The following is a 19678-nucleotide window of genomic DNA, read 5'->3' on the forward strand; positions in this document are numbered from 1 at the left end:
AGCATCCTAATTAGTTTGGCAAGACCTGACACAAATGAGTTGAAGAGGCTGTTCAAAAGAGGAAAAATTGGTGTTGCAGTAATTAGTGATGCATTACATAAATAATGCACTTAGAAAAATGTTGATGTGATGAATACATGAGGTATATAATCAACAGAAAATGTTTTATTGATTTATAATAACACATTATGTATATGTATGAATCAAGAGTGATATATTATCTATTCTGTAATTAATAAACCATTTAGTCTACTTAATTTGACATTAATTGTTCAACATTATATCATAAATAAATTGAACCTAATGCATATGCAATGTTTTCCTTTTTTATTTTTGCCACTCCTTGCGTCTTATCTCTTTGGAGTTTCTCCCATTGAGAGAGAAAAGACTAGGCAGACTTTATTTTGTTGATACCTCATTTGTACTGTGAATAATGTATTTTATTTTCTCTTAATTAACATGTGAGGGTAGCTTTTACAGCTGTAGAGTCCTACATTTGTTGTGCTTCCTTAAAAAACTGCAGTAAATATTCATGTGAATAACTTAGACATTGGCTATAGAAGTGTTTTTCCAAACATGCAGGTGGAATTTAATTCATAAGCACAGCTAACAGTAAGGAGCACCATGGTCTGGTACAGTACCTAAGTATTTCAAAAAAGAAAGAGAATTTTTTTTTTTTTTAAGAAAATGTTATCCTCTGTGATTTAAAAATTACTGTTAGGTTTTACCTAATCTGCCTTCCTGATCAGCAAGAAGCCTGTTGGAATGGAAAAACCCAGCTACTCATTCTTTACACATATCACCTTTCATATACCTACACTGTAATAATAAAGTTCATTTGCCATCTCCCCATGTCCTTATGAAGCTGGAAGGTGGAATTGTGTATTTACAATTGGTAATCTGGACACAGCTAGAAAAGTAGATGTTCCATCACCTTCTAAACCTTGACAACTAAAAATGTGTCATCTGATTTTGAGACGTGACACCACAATGGCCCATTGATTTATTTTTAACCATTCTTTCTGCCTCTGAATCTGATGTTATGCTACACCCTGCTCTCTGCTGTACTCATCAGACCACTGCATAACACAGACTGGAGGGGTCTTAATTCTAGATGGTCTGGAAATGGAACTGGGCCTAGAATGTTTTTTTGTATTTGCAACAGATGATTGTTAAGGCAAAACTCATAACAACTCAAATAGCTCCAAGGAAAAACATGTATGGGATTCTTGTTCCCTTGGCAGGCAGGGACTCAAAGGAATAGCCCATTGAAGGTGGTGACCACCCAGATCTGTAAATCCATGTCTCAAGTGCAAGAGATTTACCAGCCTGCAATGATTTTGTTGTAAATGAGTCTTCATAGGTATGAAATCTATCTGCACATCTACAGTCTGTGAAGGGTTAATGGAACTGCATTTGGAATTCAAAACCCATGTTTTCCCTATACTGTGGCAGTCTATAATTTTTCATCTTCCTTACCCTTACATAATTAATTAGCAGTAAATGTTCACTGTGGCCTTCTCTCCCTTTCTCTGTCCCTCTTAAGGCAAACGAACCTCTGGGCGAGCAGCCAGTGTCTATCTACCCCTTACCAAGTGCAAGCTGTTCTTGAAAGGCTGCTTTCTTATTTACTGTGAACTGTGTTCTGCCCCCAGAGCTCACATTTCCATCCGCTTGGCAACTTTATAAGGGGAAGTAAAGAAGCAGAGAATAGTTTTAAATTAAAGGCCTAACCTGTTTGAGACACAGCATTTCCTTATTTTCCCAACCAAGTTGTACATGATAGTCTGGCCAACAAGTGGAGGAATTCCAGAAACAGTGGGAATACTCTTTGCCTGTTAGTGTGTCAGCCAGGAACGAGTTCTGCAAGAGACAAGTCTCACTCAAGGATAATGGAAAATAGCTGCCTTCTTTTTTTTTAGTTCACAGAATCATACAACCATTTAGCTTGGAAAAGACCTTTCAGATCGCCAAGTCCAACTGCTATCCAGCACTGCCAAGTCAATCACTAAATCAGGTCCCGAAGTGCCACATCTACTTGTCCTTCAGTACCTCCAGGGAGGGTGACTCAACCGCTTCTCTAGGCTTGCCTGTTCCAATGCTTGGCCACCTTTTCAGTGGATGAAGTTTTTCTAACATCTCCTGGCACAACTTGAGGCAATTTCCTCTTGTCCTATTTCTTGTTACTGGCGAGATCAATCCCCACCTCATTCCAGCCTCCTTCCAGGCAGTTGTAGAGATCATCTCATTGAGAAAAAGGTGTCTTTGGCCACTCCAGAAGATGTGCCATATGAAATAGCAGTTGCTGTAGCAACCACATAATTTCTGTGCTCAAGATCAATATTCACTGCTTGCATTAACCATCTTCAGTATGCAGCAGTCTCTGGTGCAGGTCCTGGGATCAGGGAGAGCAGTCCCAGGCTGATCTTGTTTGCAGCAGCCCTGCTAGAGTTGGATGGCAGGAGCCCAGCTGTGCCAAGTACATGCCCTGGGCCAACAGCTGGCTTCACAAGCACGACATTGTGCCTAGTTCACTCTGTTCCAGCTTTGAAGACCAGGTTTCTGTTGGCTGCTAAAATAGGAGCTGGAATCAGCAGAACATCAGTAAGTGGTCTTTAATTTGAACTTGGAAACTGATTTAAACCTCCCCTCCTTTGATTGTCAAGACTTCTATTAGATACACACTTCGTTCATGCACCTTTTCTAGTCAAAATAACCTGAATGTAACCCTGCTATACAAAGGTTTCTGTTTGCTAAACACCGGAACCAAGTGGTTTTCAGAGAATAATAAATGCTCTTTGAGAGAAGCATGTGGTGCTCTTGTCCCTCTCCTGTCAAGTGACCAGGGCTCTCACTGCATCTTGTAGAGCTTCATCTCACAAACAGGATTAGTTCAGAGAGCAGCAGCCCTCTGTGGAGAGGCTAAAACCATCTCAAGGGAGTAGTGCTTTACCACAAATCTTTCTGTTACTGTTAATTATATATCTTCTCACTGTGATTCCTTTAGTTGCCCTCTATTCAGATGGCCTGAGGGATAAGCCTGTGTGACAGGCAAGAGAAGTGGCTAATGCCACTTCTGGGAGAGTACACTAGGCTTTCCAGCATGACTCTGGGCTTTCTGGTGATATTCCCATCTATCAACCATTGCTATTCACATCTTGCCATGCTACGTTGATTGTGAGGATTTTTTTTCCAGTGAGGAGCCATGCAGAAGCAAATAGCATAAGGAAAGAAGCCTGATTCCACTTAGGTCCATCAGAAAAGGAAAAATACATGCTTAATGATTTCCAAGAGAAATTGCAAATCAAGCAAAAGCCTCTTATGAGCCTCTTTTTCTATTGCACCTTCTTAAAGGGGGGTACTATAGGAAGGGAGAAACCATACAGGAAGGACAAAGTGAGACAAGAAAAAAATAATAGCTGGGTAAAAGGAGAATTATTTGGATCTATGTGTGTTAGCTTGAGTAAAAATGTCTCTCTGGTTTTTGCATGTCCATATTAATAACCACATAACATGGGACTACGTTTTATCACTTCTAGCATTTGTTGAAACTTGATTTAATATTGAAAATGGATAAAAGGCAGGCCCTCACAGGACCGGTTTAGAATAGATGAATTTATTTTTCCTGTTCTTGATGATGAACCACAGGAAGATTGCTTTCCATGTGTATGAGATGTGCTTGCTACAGCAGTAGCTTAGGGACATTTCAGGGATTTCTAGGCTTTGCTGATAAGCTGGTTTTGTGACACCAGTAGGAGTGCTATCAGACCCTTTAGGTCATTTCTTTTGGATTTTCTCATTCTGGTTATGTTGCTCTACAATGGCCTCAGGAGAACTGCTGCTAAGGAAGATAAATATAAATTTCTGTGCAGGTCACACAGAGCAAAATAATGCCCTCTGCTGTTTTTTCAGTCTGTTTCAGGAGTCACAGTTTCATTCATGAGAAGCGTGTAAGACATATGATGGCTTTTTGATTTTGGCACTGCAAAAACTTAGTGAGTGGAGAGCTATACATGTTTATAATTCAGATTGGCAGCTTTATATCTAAATATTGACATAATTGCATGCATTTGCCTTTCTATCTCAAAAGCACTAAGTGAACCTTTACTTCAAACTGATGTCTTCTGTGATCCAATCTGACATGTTAATGACAAGCTTTTAATTTTTTTCATCTTCCAATTTTGAAACAAGATGACAGAATCTATATGGAATCAAGGATGCTCACTATCAGTAAATCAAGTATCAAGAGAAGCTTAAGCTTGGTTTTGTGCTAAAAGTGTAGTTTTCTGGGAAGCTGGTGTTTATGATCCAATTTAGTAAGTAAAGTATATGAGTTTCCATATTTCTGTGTAGCTTTTTTCCCTTTTTTTTTTTTTTTTTTTTTGAAACAGCTGAACACTTGAGTGCTAAAGAAGTCAGGATTTATCTCTCTCCTTTTTGTTTTTCACTTTACTACCTCTCAAGAAATAAAGACATATAGAAGCACAGAATGGCTTAAAGATCATCTCGTTCCAACCCCACTGCCATGGGCAGGACATCTTTCACTAGATCAGGTTGCTCAGAGCCCTTCCTTGAACACTTCCAGAGATGGGGTATCCACAGCTTCTCTGGGCAACCTGTTTCAGTGTCTCACCACCTTCACAGTAAAGAATTTCTTTCTCATATCTAATCTAAACCTACTCCCTTTCAGTTTGAAGACATTCCCCCTCATCCTGTGACTCAAGGCCATTGTAAAAGGTTTCTCTCCGTCTTTCTTGTAGGCTCCCTTCAGGTACTGGAAGGCTGCAATTTGGTCACCTTGAAGCCTTAATTATATATGTAGCATAAAAAGTAGCAAGACATAATTATATCACAATTGTTGCTGCAGTAGAACAAAGGAAATACACCATTTCCATTAGCACAATATTGTTCTGCTGTCATAGTTGGTTGATAACTGGAGTTGAACCATAATTCTGGGGAATGTGGAGGGACTGCTTCCCAGAGATGCAGATTAGAAGTAGTATTTCCATAGATACCATGATGTCTCATTTTTTTTCTTTAATTCTCTTCAATGTATTTAATGGGGGGGGGGGAAGTGTTTTGCTGTAAAAAGGGGGAGAAAAGCAGAAAAGAATTCTATTAGTCATACCATCAGCTATTATTTGGTAAAAGTATCTTTACTGGTTGTTTTTCAGTAAAGCATCCTTAAGCATCCTACAGATTGCAATTTGAATGAGAATCTCAATGATCTAGTATGGTAGGGAAGTATTTTAGTAATATACTGAAAATTAGCAATCCAGCTAACCTAATAAGCAGAGGCTGTGTCTAGGATTTTTTTTTTTTCCATGTCCTCCTTTACCCCTAAATTCCTCTTTTGCTTTTTGATACACATTCAGGGGAAAAGGCCCAAATCTATGCTATTCATTAAATGCAAACATAATTTCCTGTTTGACAACTATTGGACTTGTGTATTTGTAAATTGTTTTAAACACATATTTATGTTCACAGTTGTGGAGACAATTCAAATGCTGGCTGGTTTGCACCTTGCTCATTGGAACTAGGGCTTGACTGTCAGCAGGTGCTGTGAATCACTTGAGTCACTCGTTGAGCAGAAGGTTTGTAATGACAGGATAGGGAGACACGGATAACCTGAACATTTCCATGGATAATTCTAATTACTGACTGAGTTTGCTGCTGCCTATGGGCAAAGGGCAGTTGAATCATCACTCACAAAAATGCTGGGAAGGGACCTGAGTGAATTCATGAAGCCATGCTTTCAGCTGTGCTCATCAACACAACTTCACTTATGACACCAGAGAATTTAACACATAAATTAAAGCTGAAGCTCTAATTCATAGCTTTTAAGAAAATCAATATTTTCAAACCCTTTTTTTGTCCAAATCATCAGGCTTCCAGCTAGGTTCTGCCACTTTCTCAAGCCAGTGAACAATCAATATAAAGTAACATCATTTAAACTGAAGTTTTAAGAGCACTGTGATTAGGAGTGTGCTTGTGCCATGGGCTGCAGAGTGCTTTGCACATAATGTTAAAAGAGCCCAGCTGATTTACAAAATTTTCTAGTCAGTTTCAGCTGCCATACCTTCCCACTCAGTATTTCAAATCACATGTCTAAGGAACTAGGAATCTCTGCCTTCTTTGGGCAAGAAGAAAGAAATTCAAGAGAATTAATAAAATTTGATTCAGTACTTTCCATTTTTTGTGCTCTCCTCACCCCCTTCCAAAGGATCACACACTTCTTTAGGCAGAACAAAAATGGATTAAATCAAGGTAGTAGAAGTTTAAATATTTTAAGTAGTCTTTTGTCATATTTAAACATTTAGAATTCACAATCTTATTGCTCAGTATTTGGGCTTTTTAAAATGGTATTCATGTGTCTGCTTTAAATAACCTTTCTTGTTTTCAGTGAAGCTCTAATTGTACCTGCAAAAAGTAAAGTAGCACCTGCTGTACTTGTGCCTGGTGTCCCTGGAGACCTAATACATACTGTGAAATACAATGATTAGATCAAGAAATGTTACTCATCCTCTTTTCATGTGAAATGTGTTCTTTAAATTATAAAAAAGAAAAAAAAAAAAAAAAAGGAAATGGCACAAAGCAAGTCCAGGCTAGCTGCAGGACAGATTGGCGTTGCTGGAGGAATTGCTTGACAGTAGGATACAGAGGAATTAATCGTAAAGGAACTGTGCGCAGAATCTGCCCTTCTGCACTTTAGACTTTGTAGATAAAATTGATATTTTATGGAATTTCAGGTGCTTCTAGGGTAGTAGACCTTTGTCATGATCATCAAATCATGAAAATATTTTATACATTTGGCTCTGTCAGGCAGCTAATTTCCTATGATTGCATCTGCTATGCACAAAATCTAACTTTTGCCACAATAGCAGGGATGGCTTTAATAAGCCAGGTTGACAAAAATGACAAAATAAAAAATAGATATCCTCTAGGTATTATCTGTGTTTGTAGTATTTTGATTTCTTGGACAATAACAACAAGGAGAGCTGATGTACAAGAATCCACCAAGTGAGGTTTGCTTGCAGAAACTAAGACATATGGTTGATCTACCCTGCTCAAGCCTTGCTCACCTCTCTGTGCTCATATATATGATGCTGAAAACCTCGGTCTTGGCATCTGATTTTCCCTAAGCTTAGCTGCTATAAATCACAGAGGAACAAAGATCTTTTTTGCAGCTCCTACTTATGCATGCTGTTTTCTCTTCCTCCCCTCAGAGAGCTGACATTGGGATCTCTGCCCTAACCATCACCCCCGACAGGGAGAACGTGGTGGACTTCACAACACGCTACATGGACTACTCGGTGGGCGTGCTGCTGCGCAAGGCAGAGAAGACAGTGGACATGTTTGCCTGCCTGGCCCCCTTTGACCTCTCCCTGTGGGCCTGCATTGCTGGCACGGTGCTCTTAGTGGGGCTCCTGGTCTACCTCTTGAACTGGCTCAACCCCCCACGCCTTCAGATGGGATCCATGACGTCCACAACTCTCTACAACTCCATGTGGTTTGTCTATGGATCCTTTGTGCAACAAGGTAAGAGACAGAGGGAGGCTCTGCCTCCAACGGAAAACCTACTTATCCTCCCCATTGCTGTAGAGACCTTTCTCTCCCCTGCCTCCTTCCCACAGCCCACAAGGAACTGGGAGCACTGGAAAGACTTGTGCTAGAAGATTTCCTAGATATTTAGCTGCCCTGTGTGGAAACCCTGAGAATTTCAGAGCACTACATGCTAGCTTGTGATTTGTTGTTTTGTTATTACAGAAAGGTGATTTTTCTCTGAGTAAAAAAAAAAAAGTATTGTTCATCAGTTGCTGGAGAATTATTCAACATGAACAAGTGCTATGTTCTTACCCAATCAGACAGAGAATGCTGGGATTTGGATTTTGAACTAAGTTTAGACCAGTCAGTAGTGCTAAACAATCTTACTGTATCTGATAGTCTTTCCTCTCTCTTCTGATTTATTTCACTTTTCCTATCTAATGTTTAGATTCAAGCTTCTCTGGCCTTCCTGATTGCTTTCTCAATCCCATCTAGCATCTGGTGTAGCCCAGGCTGGTCCCCAGTTCTGCTTATATTCCCAAGTCCTTCACAATGTTACTCTTCTGGCAGAATTTTAGCCATGCATCCTGAAGATATCAGGGACTGCAGATCTTGGTTGGGTATATACTGCTTAGAATTCTGGTCTACAAGTTGAGGTTGTAATGCAAAGTGGAATAGGAAAACACAGCTTAATATAAGAGCAAAGGGGGTTTAAATAATAACTCTTGACAACAAAACAGAATGAACACCTTCTTGCTTATCCATGTAATTGTTCCTCAGTCACTGCTGGTACTGCAGGTTCACCTGTTTTAATTTCACAGAGCATCTGCTCTACAAAGAGCCATGGCCCAAACAGCCCCAAACTCCCAGACAGGTCCTTGTATTTTTAACCTGTATTTGGATGGAACACTATAGGTAAAGGTGTAATATTTATGTAAAACTGGCAACATGTGATTTAGCATTACATTACTCTTTTTTCAAAACAATCGGATGCCATCCATAAAAGCTAAAGGTATCCATGAAAATCAATTTGAAACTCCTAGAATGAAAAAAAAAAAAAAAAAAAAAAAAAAAAAAAAAAAAAGCTAAAATAATGTCACTATCCAAAATAAAGAAGAAAAGCTTAAACTGAGACTTTCCACGGAGGGGTAATTTTAAACACATAAGCACAGAGACATTACTTTTAAAATTATCATTTGCATTGAGCAGTGATGGTCAGCTGAGGAGAGCTGAAGAGATAGTTCCAGGGTTTTTGTGATTTTTTTTTTTTTTTTATAAATAAAACCAAAAACTTTAGAGTAGCTGAGACCTATCAAAGTTTTTTGAATGTATATGGGTGGGTTTATAAAGCTCTCTTTCTGCCAAAATTTCCCCAAGTGTGTTTAACAAATCCAGCTGTGAGAGAGCAGTTGGTCTGTTACAGAATGAGACTCATTACATCTGACTTCTTGTAAGGTTAGAACTTGTGAATGAGTTTCTTTACTGCATGAATGTGAGCCATTCCACACAGGTTTATTAGCCTGAGCATCCCTCCTGTACTCCCAACAGGAGTCACTAAAAGCTTTCTAGGAGACTGCCCAGCTAAGGTTCAGAGGAGGCACAACTGGTTTAATACACCTCAGTCTGAGCAATTGTTACCTGAATCGTTTGCCTCATGCTTATCCAAGGAAGCCTGTGTTGCCTGGTTCCCTGAAATTTCCTAACTCATAGGTCCAGCGTACAAGCCCACAAGGCAGCCCTTGGATAGATGCCCAGTTAGCTTAAAAAGAAAAGGATTTTTTGACCAATCAATGAAAAAGAGTGCATAAAGAGGGCTTAGAAAGAAATCTTGAATTCAACATGGAATTGATGAAGAAGTTAGATCTGAAGAAGGGGGACCAGGTGGCAACAGTAGCAGAATTCAATAGGGAGAAAGAAAAAAAAAATTATTTGAGCAGATCTGCATCTACTCCCTGTGGTAAGAGGTGTCGCACATGAGATGCAAATCCGTAAAACCTGCTGGTGGTACAAAGTATCTGGGGGCACCAAAACTGTTGTGCAACTTCAGAAAAAGAAATTCGCAGAACTGGAAGGTGGGAGCAATTATTTACAGAGAGAGAGAGACACCTAACCATTCTACCATGTGGATTTTCAACACAACTCTATAGAATTCACTAGAATAATGTAAAATATTCACTTGGTTCCTACTGAGTGAGGGAAAGCTATAGACATGTATCTATAGTTTTTCTCTCCTTCAAACAACAAGCAGAACTGTCCTGAATTAGCTAAAAGGAAAAATGAAACACATTGAAAATAATTTATACCAAAATACATTTACTTATACTTATCTATACCAAAATACACTTACTGACTGATATAAAGACTCATAAGAATTCAGAAATGCAGTGCAAAAAAGAGATCCATTTATAATGCCAGCTTGTATTTCACATTCAATTTGAATATAACAAAACCTATGTTAGCTGAAGCGTTATTGTTTAGTAATCCTTGTGAATACAGACATATGAAAATAATTTTCATTGACAGGGTAACTGGCTATTGTGGTGATTTTGCCTGTCTTTTCATTCATCAGCTCTGCATTCAGCAGAAAAACTGCAGCTTTTAGTTGTTTTGGAATAGTAAATCTGTTGCCATTAATTCTGATTGGCAAATCTTAAGTGTAGCAGCATGGGGCATTTCAAATACTGTCACGTTCACTTAAGAAATCTTTGAGCAGCGATTTAAAGCATGACAAGGTATTCATTTCTGTTATCAAAACATAGAGCCAAAGATGATTTTATGCCCTGTGCTGACAGAAACAAAGCAGCTTGAACCAAAGATTGTTTGTGCTCTGATAGTTCTGGATTCTTTTTTTGGGGCTAACAAATGATTTGTGGCATCATCTTCTCTTTCTTTCCTCTAGACAGAGGGAAAATCTACAAGCATGCAGACTGATTTCAGACCTGCCATGGTTCTCAAGAGAGTCCTCTGCTGCAAAAATACAACTCATTCTTTAAGGAAACTCATTACCTATTATGATTGAAACAAAGAGCTCATTCCTTCTGAAATAGTTAAAAATTTGGCAGATTTTAGCAAGTAGCTGTAGTTCACTGTGTCCCATTTTATTTTTGTTCACTCTTGACTCTGATGTCTTGTTCAAATGCTATTAACAAGTTTTGACCTTTTTCAATTTTTGAAACACCAAAGAAAAATACTGTGTCATTGTCTATAGGCAAAAGTCAAGACAGATGAATCCAATGATTTTTAAGGCAGGTCTATAATTGCTGTTATACTCAGTTACAAAATTTAAATATTTTTAGTTGCTTCCTTAAAGGTAGACTAAAACTTAATGTGGCTGCTACTTGTATCACTTTAAGTTAGGTCTTAAACTTGGCTTTCACTTTCTTACCTCGATATTTCGGTGACCACTTTCAGCACCATTTTGAGACTGGTAATATGGAGATATATTTTAAGTTTCCCTTTTTATTTGACGTTCATTCATTATTGAGATCAGCTAAAATAGTTTACATTATTTTTTTAAGATATATCAGGATAAAGCTGCAATATAACTTAATTAATATGTATTAATTAATATGTATTAATTAATATGTATTAATATGTATTAATTAATATTTATAATTAATTTATAAAGTGTATAAAATGCAAAGGGAGTTTTTATTCTGTGCTCAAGCCCTTCATTATAAAAAAAAAAAAAAAAAGGCAGTGCATTGAAATGCTTTGGCTTCCTACCCAATATACCCACTGAATTTGCAGTGTACTGTGACTACTAAGAGACTTTTAGGTGATCTCAGCCATGCTGCTGTGGGTTATATTAAAAGCAAATGCTTCTGACTCTGAAATCAAAATTCAGGCATGAGTAGTTAAGATAATATCTGTTTTCTCTGAGTTGTCTGTTCATCTAAAGATGAAGCAAATTCATAGATTCAGACTGTGGAAGATTGCAGTTGTGTTGAAGTTTAGTGTCACGGCTTCTGAATTTGTGTTTTTCATTTTGTTCATCCTAGAAAACTAAGTGGCTAAAGCTCGTCATTTTGCTTATTTTGAATATTACCTTTGACAACTGGACAGAAATCTGTCTTTAGGAAGCCCTGCTTTGGGACAAGGGACAAGAAAGGGACAAGGTCCCTTTCTACTTCAGAGTGTCTGAGTGATATATGAATAATGATATATTTTGTAGACTTTGCTCAGCTTTTGTGCTACTCTATACAACCTTCTCTTTAGCAATGGTATTGTTGCTACTCGCTCAAATTTTGCACTTAGAATTTGCCAGTATAGGGAACCTGCCATATGAACTCTCAGAGAAATTTGGGGGTTCTAAAAACTTTACTAAAATCTTCATCTAGATCAGCTGAATCAAGTTGCTACTGTCTGATTGCTTTTATACTTGCTGAGAACCTAGTTTAATCTCCTGAAGGTTTTCTATTAGCTTCCTATTAGGGGCTCTTGTTATAAAATGCTCTAGGGAGTACTCTGCTCTCACCAGTACTGGATAAAATCAATGATTTAAGAAACAGAAGCTCAAGATCTAGAGTTACTGCCAACACTTTTTGTATAATGGAACAATTTTTGAGACAGGTAAAATGCTGCATAATTTTTTACCGAGGACTTGCCAAAGAATGTTTTTGGGGATTTTGTTTTGAAGGCAGCCTCTCAAATTTTGCTTCAGAATTCAGTGATGAGCTAACTTAGTATAATAGATTTCAACTGAATGTTGACAAAATAATGAAGTTAGAGAAAACTACAGTGTTTTGTATTTGATATGAAAGACACCATAAAAGACTTAATCTCTATCTTATCACACTCTGCTCATTTTGCTTTGAATTTTTCTGTAAGAGAAGGTTATTTCTAGATTGGCCTGGCAGGATTTTAGATTATGCAGGTAAAGATGCAAGGCTCTGTTTTGTCTGGGTTTGGGGTTTTTTTTGTATAGTAGAAAATATCTTTTAAATGGCTGAATCATTAAAGATTTAATCACTCCTTAGTGATTGCAAAAAACAAACATTCATTACAGTTTTATAAATAGAAATTGACCATAGAATAATGAGCACTTGAAGTATTAGCTGCAAAACTATAATTTTCTTCAGAGATCTTAATACACTTGCTTAACCTAGAAAAGTTATGAAATGGATGATGTTAAAAAAATGGTAGGCTATTTTTTTATCCCCTTATTTTTGTTTGAAATGCTGGTCACAACTGGAGGTTTTGATTGGTCATCAGTGGTGTCAGTAATGGCCAATTATGCTGATATACCTGGTAAATGAGCAAATCTTACTGTTTGCCTTGAGTAAATTACATTTCATAAGAGCAATAAAACGGCCTCCAAGCTTTGGCACTTTGAAGTCATTATAATACTTCTCAGATGGTTACAGCTGCTCAGAATTCTCAGTCTTCTTCCTTGTATTACCACCCAAGGTGTGATATAATCCTCCTGAAATGCACTGCCTGGAGTCTGTTGTTGCTTAATAAATTATTCCATCTTGCTTATCTCACTTTTGGCATATCCCTATCAGCAAGAAACCATTATGCTGTAGCAACATCCTTTCTTAGTGACATTTTCTCTTAATTAACTGTACAACAATCAAATATTTAATATTCAGAGGACGACTCTAGAATCATTCTGGAAAAATTCTGTTAGAAATTAATTATATCTTCACATATGATATTTACTGATGAAACACGATTTATTGTGGGCGGGAGGAGGGTATGTTTAGAAATACAAAAAAGATCCAGTATAAAGTAAAGGCTTTAGGACTGGGACCTAGTTCCTAATTTGATTTCTGTACCTGATCTGCTGGCTGACCACAGAAACATTATTTAATATCTTAGCTATCAGCCCTTAGTTTTAAAATGGAGATGTTACCCATCTTCCTTCATAAAAACATGTTTTATACCTTCTGATAGAAAGCAAAACTTAAATGCCAGTCTCATTAATTAACAATTTTAATTGCTCTTCAAACTAACGTCAGTCTTGACATATTCATGTAGCAAGGGGAACAGACTTGCTGAGCCTAAAATGCACAGCACTGAGCTGGGAAAATGAAAAGTCAGATACCAAACATGTTAGGAAACAGACTACATACACCAGCAGATTTATTTGTGGCATGCTAGTTCCACCTTAAAGTATGATCCCCCAACAAATACTCATGTCATTTTGATTAAATCTGGGCTACTGCATCAGTAAGTGTATTTACGTTCATAAAGTCACCTCTCTGAAATGGGGGCTGCAGCCCTGTGGTACCCAAGCTCCTTTTGCATGTCTCAGTGGTTTGGCCAGCCCTCTTGATGGCATCCAAAAATGAGTACATTTTGGCAATTGTTTCCTGTGTCTCAAATGTATTTGGAAATCACAAACGGTCACTGGAACTGACAGTGTGTACTGAGAGCTGTTGTTGTGTATGCAGTTCACTTTTGTAAGCCTTGGATGTAGCTTTATGTCCTTCCAGAGGTTATTTGTCTTTTTTTGAAACTGTAGCGCCATGGAGTAACCATGCTCCTAGTAAAATGTTCAGTGTGGGCATTTGTTTGCAGCAATGTGATATCACTAGTGTGAAACTACCAGGGGATATGCTTGGATATTCCCCTAATTTGAAGTTAAGATTCAGGCAGTTCTCAGAGGCATCTTAAATAATGCATTTCTACATCTTCTCTGCATGTGGTTCTTTGAGTAATATCACTGGGTATATGAGGTAGTCTGTTTAGAGATTTTGTGTCTGATGTACTGTGTGTGAGGAGATGGAGAATGAATGGCAGTGTGAAAGCCCAAAAACTACCTTAAAACTGACTAAGACTAGCTCTGATTGACTGTGAGAAGGTAATGTCTGTCTGGCTGTAGTGTAAACCCTGATCAAGACCAAGTGAGGCAAAAGGAAAGAAGAACTGGATGTCATGACATCTCTCCATCATTCTTTTTTCTTTCAAAAACATCCCAAGGTGAATATTTTACTCAGAACAGTTTCTTTAGTTGTTGTAATTTCTAATATGACTATATGCTGTAACTGGGTAAAGAATGAATAAATTAGATTCAGATTAGGTAACCAATTTTGACTTTTCAGTGTTCACCTGTGTATAATATACATTTAATTGAGGAAACAAGGAAGAACTATTTAGGAACAGAGTGTTTCTTGTGTGAAGGAACAACATAACCCCCATTTTTATCTTCAAAGATGTTTAGAGGCTGAAGAGGCAAGTCTTACTTGTCCTGCTATTTGATATTCCTGCTCAGGAGTTTACAGTGAAATTGACAACTTCAGCTGTTTAAGGTAGGGAGGAAGTAAGAAATTAGTTTTAGCTTTATTAAAAATACTCCCCCTCTGTTTGGGATGCCGGCAGTTTCATCTGCAAACTGATCAGCCTTTTTCAGCTGAGGACATCCAAGGCACCAGACAAACATGGGTTTTATAGGGAACCCATGGAAGTTTTGTGTTGCTTTTCTGCCCTTTGAGGAGTCCCTCCTCTGCAACAGCTGTGCCATAGCTGCATCCACCCATGCAGAGCCACTTCACAACATCAACTGGTGGGCAGGTGCCAGGAAAATTGCCTGAAAGCTATAAAGACAGGAGTACCAGAGGTTTTCAAGCTGCTGGCAGAAAGTCTCCCTTCTTCAGCAGATGAGGGTTTTTTTCCTCAGACCTCTTGTAATATTGAAGTGTTTATAAAAGGAGTAGACTAAAATCAAAATAGAAAGGAAACAAAAAATGCTATCAAATTATTTTTTTTAACTAACCTGTTCCTTTCCCTGATTGTTGAGATGAAGGAGTCTCAGCATACATAGTAGAATGAGGGCTGTCGGGGGGCTTTGTTTGTATTTTTTTTAATCTAGTCAGCTTCCCAGCATGCAAATTAAGGGGATTGCCTTCATTATAGCAGCATTCTGTTGTAGGAATCTCCTGCTGCTTAATTTTTATCCTTCCACTGCCAGTAGTGGAGGGAGAGATCTTAAAGTGGGACTTCACCTCTTCAGTGTTTTTGAAGTTAGTGAGATGGGGCTGGGTTAAAAATGTGCAATACCTCACCTACCAGGCAAAAGGGAGATGAAGGAACATGGGTGATTTTGACTGAAGTCTTGTCTTGCCCCACACTAGGACAGAGTAAAGGTAGAGATGAAGGGGAAAGAAAGTCATCTGCAAACAGGCTGTGAAGGAACAGTGATAATAAATCTGTTGAGTGGGGTGTTCGTTGTTCGTGCCCAGATACACTTGCTAATAGAACATTTCTAGCCATAAGCATGTACCTCATTCTTACAATAGCTTCTTTTATTTCTATATCCCCAAAGAGGAAAATCCTCACTATCCTGTAAAGTCACCTTTGAAGTCGCTTTTCACTTCTGAAAAACCTGAGTTGTAATCTTAAGCAGGGTGATAGCTGATTTGCTGTGAAAACAAGGTTATTCCACTTTCAAACATAAGCATTCATATTAGTGAGTTTCATCAATAAATGGCATTATAGCATTTTATTCTGTGAAACTTAAAAGAATGAGGATTTCATTCTGTCCTCTGTTCACTGTCATAATACCACATTAGGTCATCTGAGTTTTAGAGATCACTTTGATAACAACATTGCAGGATGTATCTGAAGTGGAATTTTAGTCTAAATTTTAAAACTTGTTATTTAGGAATATAATTAGAACTGCACTGGTGATGATTGATTTCTACAAGGTTAGGAGTTCATTGCAGAGAGGCATGCTGAAAATTAAAGGATAACTAGAATTAGTGACAGGAAAACTGAACTAAGGTATCTGAGATGCCTGTGATTCAGTTGCCTCTGAAGTAGTCAGGGGTCACTCTGTACTGATGGATGCTTGGAAAACTTGGAAGAACAGATTTATACAACAGATCATAATTCTTTAAAAATTCAAGCAAAACCATATTTTGTCATGTGTAATCCTTTTTTCACATTCCCTTAACCCCCTAAAATCTTGAGTCACAGAATCATGTAGAGGTAAAAAGAGTATGGGGAAAACTACTTGTCAAAAGATGTGAGGGCTGTACTGGAATGTTTGTCCTTATGGTCACACTACATTGTTTTGTGCTTTGCTTGGTTCACAGTTGCTCAGTTTCAGCCAAAGGGGACTCTCTCCCTCATATTCATAATGCCCTCTCTGACAGGCTCTTTGCTAAAGCCACACTTTAATACCTCATTAATGGCATTGTTTAGCTTAATGTCAATTTTACATACAGATGGTCTGTTTTCAGTCCATTGTGCACAGTTCTTTCTGCTGTCCCTGAAGGTGCTACATACAACCCTGTCAGTAGTTTGCAGAAAGACCACACCATACAACAAACTGTATATGATGGTAACACACACATCATCTTCTCAGCCACTTATGAATATGTACCAGAGATGATAATTGTGGCTGATTGCTTGAGGCTTCACAGTGTTTGAATCCAGCCATCAGTAACTGAGAGATTTGGTCTCAGCATCTCTTGAAATCTGATCTAAACATTGCCAGTGTGCAAGGTTATTTGTTAAGATCCAGTGCCAATATCCTCTAAAATAATAGCAAGCATATATCACTTTGATGCCTTCCCAGTGGCTGCAAATAGTGCCTTCACACAGGCATGCAATCAAGTGCCATCTTCAAAGCTCAAATCTCATCACAGGGCTCCTGAAGAGCATCCCCAGAGGCTCCTTGTGTTTCTTAAAAATGCCCATTGAGCTCTTATCTGTGTTCTTCTCTGTGTGTGTATATTAATAATTATATTTTGTAGAATTATTGTCCTATGTTATGAAAGTGGCAACAAAGAATTATCTGATCAGAGTTTTTTGCTTTGTTTTGTTTGTTTGTTTTGTTTGTTTGTGTGGGTTTTTTTTGTTTTTTTTTTTTTTTTTTTGTTTTTGTTTTTGTTTTTTTTTTTTTTTTTTTGCAAAAAGCTGCTGGTAAAATTGCTAGGCTTATTGCACAGTTATTTATGATTATGTAATTGAATGGTCCTATATTTGGTAACCCCAAAATTAAATTTGAAACCCTGCTAAGTCTTCTAATAAACCAATGCATTTCAACAGCATTAATACAATATATTTTGGCCACCTGATTCATGAGAGGTGGACAGCAAGCCTCAGTTTCAATGTGGTCACAGTTACAGGTATCAAAAGGTGCACTTTCAAATATCAAGACTTGTAGTATAAGACTCGTACTAATTAATCTAAGGGCTCCCAGTAACTTCAGCAAATATTAGTGGATGCCTCCATTTTCATTTTAGCTGCAGTCATTGCTCCTCTTTTGTAATGGCAGCAGAAGAGAAAAACAAAATATACTTTGTGATATATTTACCAGAACTTTTAGAAGCGCTGTAAAGGCTACTCATGTCCTCTCTCTCTGATAATGTTGTACAAGTCAATGCAATGTATTGGCACTATATTAATGCAAACTAATGTTTGAATTTTCTTTTATCTCTTGTGAAATTTGATTTGCAGTTGAAAATATATTTTGCTAATTCCACAGGAAGACAGAAAGTGACCAGTGCAAAATTGTTAATATCTGAAATAAGTCATTAAGCTTGTGGGTCTAGGCCTAAAACCCAGGAATTGATTCCTATAGGTCTTGAAGATTGATCCTGTAAATACTACATAATAGGAATGAAAATCTGATCAATGTGTGCAATTAAAGCATCACAGACACCAGGAGAAGCTAGAGCACAGCCATTTGCTAAGTGGTGATACAACATGTTTCCCTTCCCAACTTTTGCATTATTGCCACTATTTCAGCCAGAGGGGTGGAAAGAAGATTTATTGTTGTGAAGAGAATTATAAATATACTATAACTAATATGATATGCTAACATCACTTTAATCAGGTAATTATTAAAGGACTGTTTGGCCTTTAAGGACATTGATTTAATGGGAATTAATTTAATGATTGAACACTGTTTGTGTAACATTATCATTGCTAGTGATGCAGAAAATTGGAATCTCAGCTCAGCTGAAAAGAGTTTAGACTTTTTATCACATTAGATACTATTCTACTCGAATGTAGTTATTAGACCCTTTTTATACTTTCAGTATATATTTAAATGTTTGGGGTTTATCTAAAAAATTCTGAATAGAAAAAGTAAGTTAAAATTTTTATCATTGTACTGCTCTCCTTTTTGACAGAGGCTTGAATTTCTGTTTAAAATAGCCTTTTAGAAAGTCCATTCAATTTTGGGTTTGACTTGCTATTGCTTCTCTCATAAAACAAATTTTCTCTGTTTTCATTCTCTGCTTTCTTCTCTGCAAACCTGATGATTTTTTTTCAGAGGAATAGAGTTTGGTTTATGGAAAAGTTTTGCAACTTTAAAGACACAGCAGCTTTTAAAAGAAGCAGCAGAGCGCAGTTCTATCTAGGTTATTCTGAGGCTGAATCCTGCACTGTCTTGTCACAGCTTAGTGGAAATGGTGAGCATTATAAAAGGAGTGTGATCAGTACCTGAGGTTTAAGACAGAGTTAAAGCTGACCTTTATAGTTACAGCTCCCACTTAGCTAAAGGTAGGCTGTCTCTGAATGCCCTCCTTGGTTTGCCCTTAGGGACACTATTGTCACAAATTATTTTTCATCTTCCTAGTGCCTCTAACTCCTGTTGTGTATAAATTAGACCCAGGGAGGGAAGGGAACATGTAGTGAAGTGGTGCATCTGACAGGCTGCTGCAGATAGATTAATTTTCAAACAAAATTTTACTCAAGGATGTCTGACAGTTCCTGCAGTATCTTGGCAGAATTTTCCAAGGGAGCCTGGTAGCCAAATGATTAGCCCTCTGTTACTAGAATGAAGCTTTTACAGTAGACACAGCAAGTTAGGCAGGCTGGTATTTGAAGACTGACAGAAAAATAATTTGGTAATAGACATAGCAGAGACTTAAACTTACGAACATGGTAGGTTGCTAATCCAGTGTTGAGCAATGCTGTAGTAGCCTGAAATGCTTTGCACTGGGTAGCACTGACCTTTTCCTTGATGCTAGAGGAATTTCTAGCTTCAGAGAGGATATTTTCAAGGAACATGACTGAAGAACCTGTATTTTAAGCAAAATAGTTTATGAGCAGGCATTTCACAACCTTTTGGATATTTCTATTTGTCCATCAGGTCGTATGTCAAGGCCCTCTGACCAGATTTAGAGATGGGTTCTCCAGGTGTAACTTGATGAGGGTTTTTGTGGCACTGCCA

The 19678-nt window shown here is 37.8% G+C and overlaps 1 protein-coding gene across 2 annotated transcripts in view; it reads left to right on the plus strand.

Moving 5' to 3' along the window:
• GRID2 (glutamate ionotropic receptor delta type subunit 2) overlaps nt 1–19678 on the plus strand; it is a 671741-nt gene that overhangs the window by 541565 nt on the left and 110498 nt on the right. For both annotated transcript variants that reach the window (XM_053976464.1, XM_053976465.1), the window contains one exon: nt 7227–7539. In XM_053976464.1, the coding sequence (XP_053832439.1) occupies nt 7227–7539 (313 nt within the window). The remainder of the gene's footprint in view (nt 1–7226; nt 7540–19678) is intronic.

The sequence above is a fragment of the Vidua macroura genome, chromosome 4, assembly GCF_024509145.1.
Source record: "Vidua macroura isolate BioBank_ID:100142 chromosome 4, ASM2450914v1, whole genome shotgun sequence".
Taxonomy (NCBI): domain Eukaryota; kingdom Metazoa; phylum Chordata; class Aves; order Passeriformes; family Viduidae; genus Vidua; species Vidua macroura.